The 17,139-nt window shown below is 45.6% G+C and overlaps 1 protein-coding gene across 2 annotated transcripts in view; it reads right to left on the bottom strand.

The window, feature by feature from the left end:
* The window catches only part of TDRD12 (tudor domain containing 12), a 70,882-nt gene that overhangs the window by 49,164 nt on the left and 4,579 nt on the right, over positions 1-17,139 (bottom strand). For both annotated transcript variants that reach the window (XM_059150992.1, XM_059150991.1), the window contains exons 2-6: positions 9,629-9,787; positions 7,696-7,832; positions 5,454-5,573; positions 2,727-2,782; positions 1,479-1,564 (exon numbers count right to left, since the gene is read on the bottom strand). In XM_059150992.1, coding sequence (XP_059006975.1) covers positions 1,479-1,564; positions 2,727-2,782; positions 5,454-5,573; positions 7,696-7,832; positions 9,629-9,787 — 558 coding nt within the window. The remainder of the gene's footprint in view (positions 1-1,478; positions 1,565-2,726; positions 2,783-5,453; positions 5,574-7,695; positions 7,833-9,628; positions 9,788-17,139) is intronic.

Genomic DNA, 17,139 nt, shown 5'->3' with positions numbered 1-17,139 from the left:
GATTATGTACACTGGGGAGGGTATGTGCTTTGTTGAGTGCTGTGAAGTGTATAAACCTGGTGATTCACAGACCTGTACCCCTGGGGATAAAAATATATGTTTATAAAAAATTTAAAAATTTAAAAATAAAAAAAAGATGTTTCACCAGACCGGTCCAACTGCCAGCATTTTGTTAGTTTTACCAAACTGCAAAATAAGCAATGAAAAGCCACAGGTGAAACAGACAAGGCCGTGGGGGATCCCAAAATGCCCCACAAAGTATAGTGAGCGAATCTTACTACAAATAAGTAACATCATCACAGTGAAGGAGGGAGTGGAAGAAAAGAACTAACCTAAGTAACTTCAGAATACTGTTTTGGCTGCATGCTTTTGCCTTTAGACAAACTTCTTTTTCACAGGAATTGTGAGTTAGCAATTCTGGAATTACTTTATGAGAATATTAGGATTAGTCAAATTAAGTATATCTACCAAGTGCAGGTTTCTCACTACTAGAAACATGTGTCAAGACAAGTAATGGGGAGTGAGAGGTACAAGAGCTCCTTTATTTTTTTTGAGAGAGAGAGAACGAGTGCACACATGCATGAGCCGGGGAGCAGAGACTCTTAGGCGGGCTATACGCCCAGCATGCAGCCCAACAGGGGGCTTGATCTCTCAACCTTAAGCCAAAATCAAGAGTCAGACGCTGAGCCAGCCAGATGCCCTGATACCAGAGCTCTTAACACATGTGCAGACAGACAGATAGATACACGTACAGACAGGCAGATCCAGGCATCAATCTGTGTGGCCACAGGCGACTCCACGTACATGTACTTCCTGTCTGCGGAGTGGGCCTACAACCACTGACACCCCAGCAGTAGGAAGCACATCTCATGCCCCAGTTTTGCTCTCTGGACACCACTCTTCTTGGAGAAGTGGTTGATTCTAGGGCTGGGCTGGAGAACAACAAAATTAGCCTAAAGCATCTGTGGCACCAAAAATAGCAAGTTCCCAGCGATGATGGGGCACAGTGAAAGGACACACAAGCCACTCTGAAGCTGCTAATGGCCAAATCTGGGACGATCTGAACAAAAAAATGATGACGGTAATGGAGTCTATTCCCTAAAGTAAAACCAACAGCCAAGAGTCCTCACTAAGATACATTACTGAACCAATTAGTAAGTGGGGGCGATGGGCCAGTTCTTCTGTACAGAGTTCCAACTGAAAATGGAGAAGGCCTGGGGTGCCTGGGTGGTGCAGTCCATTAAGCGTCTGACTCTTGGTTTCACATCGGGATCCCGGGCTCACGAGATCAGCCCTGCGCGGTGGCATGGGGCCTGCTGAGATTCTCTCCCTCGCCTCTCCCCTCACTCCAAAAGAAACAAAACAGAAAAACCTTCCATGCTGTGTGAATGGCTTTCTTTTCCTTGGTGTTTACTTTGTTTTGTTAAAATAATTTAAATAAGGATACAACATTTCTGAAATACAATTATTTCACTCACTTTTTCATTTTTTATAGTTGCATAAAGGTAGACCTCAAAAGCATCTTCTTCCACAGCACATAATTTGGCTTCCACCTGGGTGGTTGCTAAATAACATAAGTGAAAAAAAATAAATCAGCTGATACTGAAACAATTATTCCACCTAATCATCTGCGCTGACCACCTGGGGTCACACAGGGTCACCACAGCTAACAGCTGGAGGAGAAGGCTCTCTGGGGTGAAGTCGGCACATACCCTCCACCCCCAACTCCACAGCTGCGGCCTCCCGCCCCCCACAACACCTCCACCGGCTGTTCTTGGCCCTCTTCCCTTCCAGCGACCCCCAAATCCACTTCCTGCTCAGTCTTTCACCCGAGTCCATTGCTCCCTGCAAACACCCCATCAGAGCGCTCATCGACTCGGAACCCAGCACCCACACAGCAGCTCTGGGCACAGGGACCCTGCAGGCCCTGGGCTCAGTCCTTCACTTCACAGCTGTCCCTGTCCAGTCCAGGAGGCTGGACTCGGAGAAGGCTACAGGGAAGCCTCAGGGCAGGATGTCGTCCCTGGTGCTCTGCTCCCTCCCCCACTCCCTGCCCCTCCCAGGCTCACAAGGTCAGAGACTCCAAAGCCAGAGGCCCTCCCAACCTCCCATTTCCCCCAGGGCCCAGCATCGGGCTGCTCCTCTGGCCAGAGAGCGGTGTGGTGGAGGAGACAAGCCAGCACCCCAGGCATTTCACACCCGCTTCTCCTCAGAGCAGCCTAGAGGGCCAGTACAGGGACTTGGCCCCTGTCTGCCGGGGGTCAGGACAGACGGCAGGTGAAGCTGTAATTCACTGGCAGCAACAGACAATATGGACAACACGCTGCACAGCTGCTCTGAGACAGGCTGCACATCCGAAACTGGCAACAATGCCCACGACACCATCAGCATCCGCAAGAAAAGCTCAGCTTCCATCACCTGTTGCTGGGGGAAACGCATGTGCATTTGGCAGGGCGCGGCTCCCACGCAAACGAAGGGCCCCTCAGCCAAACAGCCCCTTTCTCCTTTCAGCTCTCAATACTGATGTCCACATCCACCCCCAAACATTCACGGGTGCAGAGTCACTGTGACACAGGGCAGGAGGAGTCCCAGGTAACAGATGAACCCCCATGAGGTGAGGCCAGAAGCCGAATCCGCCTATCTCAAACCTCCTCGCCCTGATGGAAAGACAAACCGGCCTGGGCATCAGTTCAAAGCAGGCTACGACAATAATGCACCTGCCTCACCTTTTAGGATGTTCTGGAAGTACTGAGTCGCTGCGCTGTCCCACTTCTTGGTAGGTCTGGAACGGTAAACAGATGCAACCTTACCAAATAAAAATCAGAGGCTAGGACGCCAATACCACCTCATAGCCATGTGCTGGCCGTTCCTGATATTACATGCTGAACATACGATGCGTGGCTCCGCTTTGGGGATGACAATCCCACCCACACCCCACAACGGGCTCCCCTCACCACTGCCGCCTGCACCCAGTGCAGAGACTAAGAACAGGTCCATCCTGGGGCTTCCTGAGCAGCCCATGCCTGTCACCAGGGCATCACCTGCCCCAGCACTGGTGTCCCCAGTGACCCAGGACCTATCTCTCTCCCCAGCCAAACACAAGCCCCCGGGGGCAGGGATGCTGTGCATGCAGGCTGGCAAGGGCTCCATTTGTGATGGGGAGACCAACAGGGAAAGAGAGGCTGTGGGAGAGCCACTGGCCAGTGTCTACCGGTATGCCTGCCCTGTCGACACCTGTCCTCTGTCCCCACATTCTATCATCTTGCCCCTCCCTGTGCTCTGGGAAGGAAATCATAAGAAGAGCTGTAGGCAGTGGAAGATGAAGAGAAACCAGTATTCTGAAGCAAGGAGCAATAATAACATAATAAATGGAAGAGTGCTAGGTTTTTACATTTCTCTGCTGGTTTGATTTCCCAGATCAATGATGGTTTGATGCCACCATCATCCTCTAAGGGCTGCTTTAAGGATTAAATGAGGTAATACATAAAGCCCCTAGCCCCATGCCTAGGTGAATGTATTATTTTATTTTATTAAAAAAGATATTAAGCACATTACTTCAAGAAAATCACAAAGGATTCCTAAAAGTTAAAAAAAAATTACATCAGCAGTTCTAAACCCTTGGTACACACAAAGAAATTACCTAGTTAGTTAAAAAAAAAAAAGAAGAAATGAAGTAAATTTCTAATAAGAAAATAGACCAAAAGAAAAATCAATCTAGGCTATCCAAAGGTAAACCAGTCATTCAGTCAAGGTGTCTTTCTGTTTCTCTCTCTCTCACACACACACCTACACAAATAACCCCATGAAGAGATACTTAACTTCACAAGTTAGAAAAATACAAATTAAAACAAAATACCATCTTCACACAGCAAACAAGCAAAAGTGGAAAAGCTCGATGACAGGCAACGCTGCGTGGAAAAGCAGCACTCTCTGTAGGCTGGTGATGGGAGCATACACCGCTAGTCCTTCTGGAGAGCCACTCGGCAAAATCTATGACCCCCGTAATACACATATTGAGACAGACATTCTAGATGCACTGCCCACACGAAGGGACAGCATGTGTCTGCACGGAAGGTGTGTCCACAGCTGGAGAATGTGGTCACACAGAGGGGTCGAGAACAAGAGGGGGCCACTGAGGGAGAGCTGGGCATGGACAGACTGGCACCAGAGTGCGGGGTGAGCAGCTGGCTATTCTGGAAGAGGGACAGGTGGGAGGCAGGGGTTGCTGCTGTGTGAGGGACCCACTCTTCCAGAGTCTCTGAGGGGGAAGAGGGTGTGGGGGGCCGCAGGGAGCCTGGTGGGGCATGCTGGCATCAGCCGGGACAAGCAGGCTCAGCATCTATTACTGCAGCTTCTCAGGCCGGCCACAGGGCCATGAGTTTACCATCGCAAGGGAATGACAGGTGCTGGGGCGAGCAGGGAGAGGGAATGGAGGGTCTCCATAGATCCTGCAAAAGCATTCATAAGAGGGGTGCCTTCTATGTTCTGAAAACAAAATGCAACATCACCAGGACATGCAAGTTAAGGCAGAACTGTGCTGTGCCCAGTGTTTCTTCCCTTAACCCCATAGTCCTAGGGGGAGGGGAGCGCTCCCCAGGACCTCAGGTAGCACTAAGTCCAGACAGCCATAGCCCTGACACAGCAGTGCCCAGTGTGGGGACCGTGATGAGTCCTGCACAAACACTGGCAAAGTGGGCCAAGACTAGGAAAACGGGGCGAAGACAGGGGCTGGCCAGATACGTGCATTTAGGCATGCATGTCCACATCTCCACACCATGTTTTATTTGGACTGATGCATATGCTTACAGGAATGTGCAGCGCACAGTGGTCTGCAAACACTGCAGCTGGCTCTCCAGAGAGGAACAGTTGCATACAGCAATAGCCAGCTACATTCACCCCCAAAGCGTGACAGTAGAAGGCAGTAAGAACGTGCACTGGCGAAGAGCTTCAGCACACTCTTGGGTTAAATCTGCAAATGACGCTGTAGGTTCTAATTTTCATGAAGGAAGGCTCCACACAAATGAACCCATATAAAGCACTGAATGAGGTCTCCAAGTTCAGAGCCTGAACAGGTCCCAGAGGCCTGGGGGTGGGGGGGCGGGGAAGGGAAGGCTGGAGAAAAATGCAATGGACTTTTTTTTTTTAAATGCTCCATGATCCTGTGTTCCAGCCTTTCTCTTTACAGTTAATTTATTACTTTTTGCAAATTAAAAGAAGTTGCAGAACACAGACCTCAGCCCCCCTCTAAAACCCCTCGACTGCAGTCTGGAAGGGGGGTACCCCGGGAGCTCCGCTCAGAGCCAGGGGCGACACACCGACTCCGAGGTCTCCTGAAGAACAGGAGACCTGGTATCTCTTAGCGCTTCTCCAGGGGAATGGATTCCACACAAACCTCAGACACTCAATTTCAGACTTCTACTCCTGCTCCAGCATCCCCCACCAGCGGTACTTACACGATGTCAGCGCTGTCTTCACAGAAGTCAATGTGCAACGTGACAGGCTTGGTGCAGTACAGCCTGAATTTCTTCGCTCGGTAGGGAAGCTGCATAAAGGTTTCCACTGCCACTCTGATGCTTCACAGTGAAACAGAAACATTTGCTTTACAAAGCGGACTTCTATAGAGCAGATTTCTTTAAAGTACACTCTCCTGGTAACTGACATACCTAAAACACACCCAAACCGGTTCTTTCTGTTTCTAATACAGCCACCAGCAGCAGAGAGAGCGGGCAGACCTGTGCCCCAGTCTTACTCTTCTCATGTATAAAAGCATAAGATGGGGGTGCCTGGGTGGCTCAGTGGGTTAAGCCTCTGCCCTCGGCTCAGGTCATGATCTCAGGGTCCTGGGATCAAGCCCCGCATTGGGCTCTCTGCTCAGCAGGGAGCCTGCTTCCGCCTGCCCCCTGCCTACTTGTGATCTCTGTCAAATAAATAAATAAAACCTTGGGGAAAAAAAAAGAGTACAAGCATGGATATTCAGAGTATCTTTGGTGTTAAAACTTCATGATATGGGGGTTGAAGTATTAGAAAAATCATGTCTAATAAGGCTTCTCAGTCTCAGAAACACTAGGAAATAATGAACAAGCCTGTGAAGCCAATTCTACTTAAGATTTTTAAATTACAAATTTTAATACACAACCCCAATGAGTTTCTATAAATGAGCATATATGTTGTGTTTTTTGAGATGTTTTTATAGTTAGTATTTATCAATTCTGTACCAAAAGAGGGGCTGAGATTTGATAAGTCTGTTGCTCAAGCACTTTTATTTCCATTCTTCAGGCCAACCACAGCCCGCCTGTGCATACCATTTCGACAGAAGCGGATCTGGAAGCCCTGAATGGGCAGCCTCGCCACCTCATCTCCACAGTTCAGAAAAAGGTGCCGGTCCTGACTGCCCCTCAAGCCTCCCTGCACACTACTGAACCACGGGCTTCTCTTGCCCAAAACTCCGAATACTAAAAATCTTCCCAAACAATTAAACACAATATTTACTTTGATAACAAGGCTGGTTATAAAGATGCAGAATCACAAGCTACAAAGGCATCTACTTTTTTTCTTAAGTATCTGCGAATTCCCAATGTTTGAGAAGTCCTTCTGCCATGAAATGCTTTACTCTTACTACAAAAATACTCTTTTGGAAGAAGGGTCCTCATTTAATTATTAAACTGATATCCTGGGGCGCCTGGGTGGCTCAGTTCTAAAGCATCTGCCTTTGGCTGAGGTCATGATCCCAGGGTCCTGGGATCGAGCCCCACATTGGGCTCTCTGCTCTGTGGAGAGCCTGCTTCTCCCTCTCCCACTCCCCCTATTTCTGTTCCCCCTCTCTCTGTGTCTCTGTCAAATAAATAAACTCTTTTTAAAAATAAAAAAATAAACTGATATTCTCTTACTCTGGAACAGGAAACTATGGAAAATTATCACAAACACCAAGTCTGATGTGTTGCTGGTGTTTTCTAATCAACTGTGTTTTTTTTGTTTTGTTTTGTTTTTTTAAGATTTATTTATTTATTTATTTGAGAGAGAGACAGTGAGAGAGAGCATGAGCGAGGAGAAGGTCAGAGAGAGAAGCAGACTCCCCGTGCAGCTGGGAGCCCGATGTGGGACTCAATCCCGGGACTCCAGGATCATGACCTGAGCCGAAGGCAGTTGTCCAACCAACTGAGCCACCCAGGCGCCCCTCTAATGAACTGTTAATGGGTGCTCCTGGAGCCAATGGAAGGCCACTCTGGAACCATTTCCCCACCTTCTGTGGCTGTGGTCATGCCCTCACTCTGCTAAGGAAGAACACCAGGACTATTTGCACAGGCGCTCTGCTCCCCCTACTTGAGGCTGCACCAGCACCCACCCCTTCTGTGGGGACCAGACGACCTTCTGCCTCCAGGTAGGGTGTTTCCTGCAGCACAGCCTCCAGGAGGACGCACTCCATCACAGGAACAGGCTGGGAGGGGAGGCCGGGTGAGCACATGCTCTGCCCAGAAAGGACGGTAGAAGGAGGGCCCAGCTGCCCAGGTCCTCACTGCAACTACCAGCCCCTACACTGACTGCGTATAGAACTGGAATCTGCAAGCCGTCCCCATGGGAAGCTAAGAATATTCTAGTTCTCTGACCTCTATCCTCTCACTGTGAAAATGGACCTTCTCCTTCAAAACGGATATCTGTCTCCCTAAAAAGTAGAAGAAGAAATAAATACATACGTACTTTTTAGATTTCACAGGGATGTACTTGGCAAAATCCACAAGGAAACATTCTGCCAGGTAATGGTCGGCCGAAGACACAATGGACTTAATAACAGCCCTGCACCAACACCTCAGTTCCTGACAATACACCACACAGACCTATAGAAGAGAAACCTTGGCGTTAAAACCTCCGTCGAGGGAGAGAACAAAAAGATACCCCCAAACCATCTCTGCCCACATTCTACCTTCCAGAAGAGGAAAGGGGGGGAGGCGGCTGGGGCTGCCTGCACCGGCCCCTGCTGGGCAGTAACCAGAGCACAGGGCAGCCAGGTCCTATTTCAGGCTTTCCTCCCCCAGTCACGCTCACTCCTTAAATAAGGACAGGCTTTTGAAAGTAAAACAAGGAAAATGCATTACTTTGCCTTCTTAAGTCAGAAAACAAAGCTTACGAATGGGTGTCGAGCACGTGGCCAGACCCCTGTGAAATCCCCACCCAGGCTCACCTCAGCTCCAGGACGGGCTGTCTTCTGCACCAGCATGTGCCCAACACCTATAACTGTGCTTGCTGTGCACGAAGCCTCCAACAACTACTCACTGAATGACTCCAGAAATCAGTGAGTGCCTGCAGCCCCACTCTAGGGAAACTGCCCCACAGCAGTGACAGCCACCTGACCAACCCACCGTCCCATGGGGCTGCTTGGCCAGAGCAGACTCGACATTGACCCAGACGGGCAAACCAGACACCGACCACAGGCTCAGAAAGGGCCCCGTGGGGAGAAAGCTGTGTCCAACCGGGAAGAAGCCAGCAGAGAGGAGACTGCCACACTCGGGAACTGAACCCGGACACCACAGAGCCGCCACTTTGCAAGGGATGGGCTTGCGAGCCTCCCATAACTCCAAAGTCAAATAACCGCAGAGAAATCTTGCCAAAGGGTGGAGGGTTTAAACAGATAGCAGTTCAGCTGGCTTTGAACTGGTGGCGTATAGGGCTTCCACCAACCCAAAAGGGGGCAATTAAAGCATAAAGAACAATGAGGACAGCTGATGGAATATATTTAAAGCCGTGGAATATGGAATATAGTTAAAGTCTTTTAAAAAATGGAAGAGGAGAGAAAAACCACACAGACCTCTGGACACAGAAGGCATGTGAAAGTGACTGTTTGGGAAGGTTAAACAGAAGGGCTGTTCAGGCGGTGCTAGTCATGGGATGGTGCCTCATCTGCAGGAAAGGCGGACGGGCACCCCCTGGAGAGGGGGTGGAAAGTTCAGCACCATCACAGGGAGGCACTCAGGCTCCCCAAAATGTGGAGTATTTGAAAAGGACAACTGACTGGATTTCCTCACTTCACCAAGTCAATGGTATGGAAAAAAATAATGTTGTTAATGAAGATTTTGTTTGAAAGGGGAGGGGTGTTCCAATTATTTCTAATGTTTCTCATAGTTTATAAAACTTTCCCAGTAGAAAAATTCAAACTCTTCTGAAAAGTGACTGACTTGCAGAGAGAATGAGACAATGGGCCCAGGAGCCAAGGCGGCAAGAAAGGAAGAAGGGGCTGTGACCGTAAGGCAAGGAAAATGACCCAGCGTGACTTGGCCACAGTGATGAGTCGCAAAAGGGAGGCACTGGCCCTGGACTGAAAACCCCTATGCCCCCTCAGCTGAGGCCGCCAAACCCGTGGCAGATCTAGACTAGATTCAGAAGAGCCTCCGGTTCCCAGCCCTAGGAGGACAGCCCAATGCCTGAATTTGGATGACATTCCATCTCCCGTTGCCCTACTAGAATCTTCTACAACCTCTGCTTTCCAGAACCAGCCCAAATTTCGTGCAGCCAAAAGAACCTAACACAAGGCAGTATTATGAGCAATTAAAACACCCTAAAAGCTTCTGTCACCAAAATGTGTACATTTTAAGCAGTATTTCAAGACACAGTGCTTAAAACACATGTAGACACATACCTGCCCTTCTTCCAACATTAACGGTTTTATTTCTATATCTTGACACATGTTATTATAGAAGTCATTCATGGCACTATTTAGTTTTTGATAATCAACTTCATGATCTAAAAAGGGACTACATCCTTTTATAATAACCCAGAAGCATTCTGGATCTTCAATCTGTAAAAATTTTAAAAGACAAAACAATGCCTGGTTTAAAAAACAAAACCATAAAATAATGAACCTTAGAGGTATGATAACTGTTACTAATTTAATTTATTCTAACAAATTCTAGATGAACATCTGTCTTTTATAGTCAGACCAAAGGTAAAAGATAAAAAAAAGACTGTCAATATAGATCAAATCATCACACTGTACACCTTAAACTCATCAATGTTATTTATTACATTTATGTTATTATATATTTCAACTCAGCTGGATAACAGGTAAAAGATACAAAGATAAAATTCTAAAACATGTAAAAAGTTAAAAAACATATAACCAATAACACATCAGTAATTTTTAAAATTATGTCTGTGACTCAAAAAAGCAGAGATAAATGTCCTGCATTTTTTTAATTTTTATTTTATTTTTTTAAAGACTTTCTTTATTGGAGAGAGAGAGAGCTCATGAAGGCAGAGGAAGAGGGAGAAGCAGACTCCTTCCCAGGATCCTGGGACCAGGATCCTGAGATCATGACACAACACAAGCCAAAGGCAGATGCTTAACCGACTGTACCCCTAGGCACTCCATCTCCTCTATTTTTAAAATATTCATGATAAAATACAAAAGCAAGGTTTCATGTTTACAATATGCTGTGTCTTTGTAAGAAGGAGAGGTAAATATGAATACATGTATATTCTGTTCATAAAATAAAAGAAATAAATGACGGCAGAAAAACCAAAACAAATACAAGTTATGACCTACAGGAAGCCAAGAATAGAAGAGGTGGGGATGAAAACCAGACTTCTCTGAATTCATCTCGATATAGAACAGTGTCATTAGAAACCAAGATTTTCATCATTAGAGGGTACAGATGTAAAATAAAAAGTTAAATCTGACTTGAAGATATCAATAAGAATTCAAGACTTTCCAAAGGCATTTATTTCCTAACTCTGCTTACTGAAAGGGCCTAAAAGCAATGACATCTAAAGACTTCTGGTCCTGGGTGCTTGGGCGGCTCAATGGGTTAAAGCCTCTGCCTTCAGTTCGGGTCATGATCTCAGGGTTCTGGGATCGAGTCCCGCATTGGGCTCTCTGCTCGGCGGGGAGCCTGCTTCCCTCCTCTCTCTCTCTGCCTGCCTCTCTGCCTATTTCTGATCTCTCTTTGTCAAATAAATAAAAAAAGTCTTTAAAAAAAAAAAAAAGAACAGATAAATTCAAGAAAACTTGTCTTTAAAAAAAAAAAAAATTCCAGTCCTAGGTACCAAGTGGCAGGTGAACAGATGTTCACATTAATATCCTATTTTTCTAAATATCTGAATATTTTTATAATAAATAGTTGGGGGAAAAAAGAACAGTGGGCCACTCTCGTTGCAGGTCATGGCAGAGTGGTTTACATGGACTAACCCACTTGCAAGTAACAATGATCAGCCCAGGAAAAAATACGAAATAATAAACACAAAGGCACTGAAGAGAACAGAAACCACAGGGACTGGATGCTTTGCCAAGAGGATCGGCCAAGAGGATTTGCCAAGAGGATGGGAGATCCACATTTCCTCACAGCTTTTCCAGTCCAGGAGGAAGGGCTGCAACTCAGGCAGAAAGCCACTGTGTGTGCGGCTTGAGGAACCAGAGAAGGGAGTTTGGGGGGCTACAGCTGTACGTTGAGGGGAGAAATTCTGAAAGAGCCCCAAGGGGAGAGCCAAGTTCTCGGCAAGCCTGTATGGCACAGTGAGCCCCACAATCCAGGGGAAAGCGACCCTGAGAAGGTGGACAGAAACACCACAGTTTTGGCTGCTGCCCCTGAGAACGGCAAACTCGTAGCATGTCACCTCCCCAAACCTCTGCACAGAGAGGCCCTTCCCAGGGATGACACTCACCCCCTCAAAATGCCTGCCTGGGGAAGCTCAAGGCCACCAGGAGAAGCCACGGTCTGTTCTAGGCGGCTTCGGACAGAGACCCTTGACCTTCCTGTGAGCATTTCCTCAGAAGGGCTGACAGGTGCCAACCCTCCCCATCCCTTTGAGATGTGTCTGTACCTCCTGCTACTCAGGAGAACCTGTGGAGGGCCGGAGGCCGAGGTGGCCACCTGGGACCTCCTTCCTCGGAGGGCAAGCCCTGACCAGTCCCTGATCCCAGTATCCCTGGAGCCCCTCCCCTCCTCTTCCTCAGTCTTCCCTCAAAATGCTCGGCCCCCTCTCGCCTTCCCCAGCTCCTCTTGCCACTGCCGGCAGCTAATGTTCTGACCAATGTCTGCTTTTGTCTGTCTTTGGCAGCCATCACTGGGAAACCGTCTGCAGCAGGAGTCCGGCCAAATTCAAGAGGCTCAGTAGGCACCTCGGCCTCTCCCGGGAAACCGCTGACGGCCATGCCTGTGAACTCCAGCCCGCACTGCTGGACAAGCACAGTGTGCTCCGGCAAAAGCAGACAGGGCCTGAGGAGTGTAACCCAAGCCTCCCGGACCGCACCACGAGCAACCAAAGCGCAGGTCAGCCGGCACTCTTCACCGTAACTGCAGTACCCTGCGTGCAGATACCGGCCATGTAAGGAGATGGAAACGTGACGTGTGGACAAGGACAAAGGCAGTCGTCAGACGTGGACCCAAGACCACCCAGAAGTTGACATGAACAGGCAAGGCCGTCAAAGCAGCTGCTAGAAATAGGCTGAGTAACTTAAGGACAAGATGGTTGTAGTGAGTCTCTGTGTTTCCTAAAGAGGAGAATCTCATGGAAAAAGTGGAAATTATATTAAAAAAAAAACAAAAAACAAAAAAAACCTAGGTAAAAGGTAAATCCAAAGAAGTAAAACATACCTCCCCCCAAAAAAGTTAGTAGTGGTGTGCTCACTACTACTATTTGACATCATACTGGAGGCCCTACTTAGTATAATGAAGTAAGAAAAAGGTTGTTAGCAAGCCTGGAAATGAAGAAAGAAAAGGGTCTCTATTTGCAAACAATATCTCCATAGAAAATCCTAAGGAATCTACAAAAAAGCATAGAAGGTCACATAATACATTCAACCGTACATCTATAGTCCAGCAATGAAAACTGGAAATTTAAATTAAAAAACAGCACCATTTTCAATAGCACCAAAAAACAGGATTACTCAGGAATGAGCCCAACAAAATATGTGTTGAAAGGTACAAAAACTAATCAAACAGACCAAGGAAGGCCTCTTTAATGCCAGTATACTGTGTTCATGGACTAAGATGTTGATTTTTCCCACAAGGATTCATAAATACAACTCAGTTCCAACAGGAATTGAGAAATCAACAAACTCATTAGGAAATTCTTACTGGAAAGGCAAAAGGAACTAAAATGGCCCAAATACTTCTGAAAAAGAACACAGTTGGAAGACTCATACCACCTGATTTCAAGATTTATTAAAAAGCTGTAGTAATCATGGGGTGCCTGGGTGGCTCAGTGGGTTAAAGCCTCTGCCTTCAGCTCAGGTCATGGTACCAGGGTCCTGGGATCCAGCTCAGCAGGGAGCCTGCTTCCTCCTCTGTCTCTGCCTGCTGCTCTGCCTACTTGTGATCTCTGTCAAATAAATAAATAAAATCTTAAAAAAAAAAAAAAAAAAAAAAAAGAACAGGACTCCTGGAGACATAAGCTAACATCCCAGAAACAAAGCCACGTGTATATGGTCAACTGAGTCTTGATAAAGGCACAAGAGGAGTTCAGCAGAGAAAGGGTAGTTTTTAATAAATGATGCAGAAACAATTAACTATTTGTAGCCACAAAAATTAAATTGGATCTATTTTTCATTCCAGATACAAAAATTAACTCTATATATCTAAATGTAAAATATAAAACTATAAAACTTCTAAAAGAATACATGGGGGAGGGGCGCCTGGGTGGCTCCGTGGGTTGAGGCCTCTGTGTTCTGCTCAGGTCATGCTATCCAGCTCCGCATCGGGCTCTCTGCTCAGCAGGGAGCCTGCTTCCCCTGCCCCCTGCCTGCCTCTCTGCCTACTTGTGATGCTCTCTGTCAAATAGATAAATAAAATCTTAAAAAAAAAAAAAAGAATACATGGGGGAAATCCTTGTCACGATGGGTTAGACAAAGATTTTCGATGTAACACCAAAAGTTTAATTTGTACAAGCAAAAATTGGTAAGTTGGACCTAATCCAAATTTTAAATTTTGCCTGTTGAAAGACATTGTTAAGAGAAAGGAAAGTCATAAACTGGGAGAAAATATTTTCAATCACATTCAACTTCAAAGAACTTCAACCACAATATAAAGGCTAAAAACGCAGTAAGAAAATGACCAAGTAGAGAAATGGACAGATCCGAACGGACACTTGACCCAAAAGGATGGAAGGATGGCAAGCAAACCCATGCAAAGATGATTAGCATAAAATCCATCATTAGAAAATGCACATTAGGGGGCGCCTGGGTGGCTCAGTGGGTTATGCTTCTGCCTTCAGCTTAGGTCATGATCCCAGGACCCTGGAATCGACTCTCAGCTCTGTAGGGAGCCTGCTTCCTCCTCCTCTCTCTCTCTGCCTGCCTCTCGGCCTACTTGTGATCTCTGTCAAATAAATAAAATCTTAAAAAAAAAAAAAAGAAAATGCACATTAAAACCACAAGAAGATACCACTACACAGTGAACACTACCAGAACAGCTAAAATCTATAAAACTGACCCTATCACATATTACATGCTGGTGAGGATGCAAAACAACTAGACAATTTTTAAAAAGATTTTATTTTTTTTTAAAGATTTTATTTATTTGACACAGAGAGAGAGATCACAAGTAGGCAGAGAGGCAGGCAAGGGCGGGGGTGGGGGTGGGGAAGCAGGCTCCCTGCTGAGCAGAGAGCCCGATGGGGGGCTCGATCCCAGGACCCTGGGATGACCTGAGCTGAAGGCAGAGGCTTACTTAACCCACTGAGCCACCCAGGCGCCCAAGATTTTATTTTTAAAGTAATTCCTACACTTCACTTTTTAAGCACTTTCTACACATCAAACTCACAACCCCAAGGTCAAGAATCCCAATTCCAGGCGCCCTGCAGAAAGAACTCTTACACATTGCCAAAGGGAACCCATAATGGTATGGTCACCGTGGAAGATTTTCTCATGAAGTTAAACAGGTAATCCAAGCCTAGTTATGTATCCATGAAATGAACTTGGGTTCACACAAAAACCTGTCTGTAAAGGTTAGAGCGGCTTTATTTATAATCGCCCCCAACTGGAAACAACTCAAAGGGCCTCCAGCTGGTGACTGTACAAACTTGCATGTTCTTTCAGTGGAGGACTGCTCAGCAGTAAAAAGGAAGCCATCAAGACTCACACAACCACCTAGGCAGGTCTCAAATGCACCCACTAAGAGAAGCCTGACGGGGAGGCTAGCCCCACAGCATGATCAGCATGATTGTGTACCCACCCACATTTCCAATCGTACAACATCCTAGAAAAGACAAAGCTAACAGGGAAGATAAAGATCAGTGGTTCCAGGGGATCTAGACTGGGGCAAAGAAAGGACTACAGAGGAGCGAAAGGTAATGGAGGGGTGAGGGAACTGCTCTCTACTTTGATTGTGGTGGTGGTAACAGGACTGTATGATTTTTCAAAATGTAACAGAATTCTACATGAAAAATGATGAAGGTTACCATATATAAATAGTACCCCAATTTAAAAGATAGTTTATGGGGACGTCTCGGTGGTTCAATGGGTTAAGCTTCTACCTTCAGTTCAGGTCATGATCTTAGGGTCCTGGGACTGAGCCCTTGCATCAGGCTCTCTGCTCAGCAGGGAGCCTGCTTCCTCCTCTCTCTCTGCCTACTTGTGATCGCTGTCAAATAAATAAATAAAATCTTTTAAAAAAATAAAAAATAGTTTATGTGTTTAAAAAAAAAAAAAAGAAGCAGGCCTGGGTGGCTCAGCCAGTTAAGCGTCTAACTCCTGGTTTTGGCTCAGGTCATGATCTCAATCTGTGAGATGAAGCCCCACCTCCAAGGGCTCTGAGCTCAGCAGGGAGTCTGCCTGAGCTTCTCAATCTCTGCCCCTTTCCCCACCTGCATTCACACATACCACTCCCTAAAGTAAGTAAAAATCTTAAAAGAAAAAAAAAATAGGTGCAGCAAACATGGCAAAATGTTAAAATATTTGACAAAGCTACTTACCTTGGTGGATTTCCAGGTGTTTATATTTTTTATATTTTTATATAAAAATATATATATTTATATATATTTTTTATATGTTTATATTTTATATTTTTGTATGTCCAGCCTATTTTCTAATAAAAAGTTAAGACTTAACTATGTTTAATCACAGGAATGGTTTTAAAAGCTTCTTGTCCTCTGATGTGATATTGCCCATGCAGTAGTTTTACTAAAAATGCCTAACCTAAACATAATTATGAAGAAACAAACAAATCTGAACCGAGTGATATTTTGCAAAGCAACTGCCCTTGTTTTTCATAAATTTCAATGACATCAAAGACACAAAAAAGCCAGGGAACTGACCTAAATTAAAGGAGACTAAGAGGCCATGACAACTAAATGCAATGTACAATTTTCTTTAAAGATTTTATTTATCATTTGACAGAGAGAGATCACAAGTAGGCAGAGAGGCAGTCAGAGAGAGAGAGGAGGAAGCAGGCTCTCCGCTGAGCAGAGAGCCCAATACGGGGCTTGATCTCAGGACCCTGAGATCATGACCTGAGCCGAAGGCAGAGGCTTTAACCCACTGAGCCACCCAGGTGCCCCCAAAGTACAATTTTTGATTGGATCCTGGAGCACAGAAAACAAGTTTGAGAAGACATTATTGAGACAAATGGAGAAATTTGAACACAGACTATGTATTATGGTACTGGATCAATGTTAAATTTCTCAAGTGTGATAATTACATCATGATGATATAAGAGAAAGTCTTGGTTCTTAGGAAATACATGTGTAAGGATTTAGAGTTCTAAACTCATTCTCAAATGGGTCAGCAAAGAGTAATTTCCTATATATCTAACAAGTAATTTCCTATATATCTATTTATAAAGAAATATGCAAATAAAATATTAATAATTAGGGTATAGAGCATATGGTTATTCTCAATATGGTTTTTGTGACTTGTTTTTATATCTGAAAATCTTCAAAATATGAAGTTGGAAAGATGCTTAAAATTTTTTTAAGGCATTATAGATCCTTTGAAGTTACATCTATATGTATATATATATATATATGTATATATATATATATATATACTTTTTTTTTTTTTAATTTGCCTCTAAAACCTCAAAACTTAGGCCAGGTTTGGTTTTACCAACTAGGAGAATGTGAGCTTTACTGGGAGGGGATGGATGCCCTAGGATGGGGAGCCTCTCACCTCTGAAACTGGCTGCTTCCAGCCAAGCCTATAAACCAATACCGGCC

Source organism: Mustela lutreola, chromosome 16 (genome assembly GCF_030435805.1).
Source record: "Mustela lutreola isolate mMusLut2 chromosome 16, mMusLut2.pri, whole genome shotgun sequence".
Taxonomy (NCBI): Eukaryota; Metazoa; Chordata; class Mammalia; order Carnivora; family Mustelidae; genus Mustela; species Mustela lutreola.
This window is presented reverse-complemented; position numbering and strand designations above follow the sequence as displayed.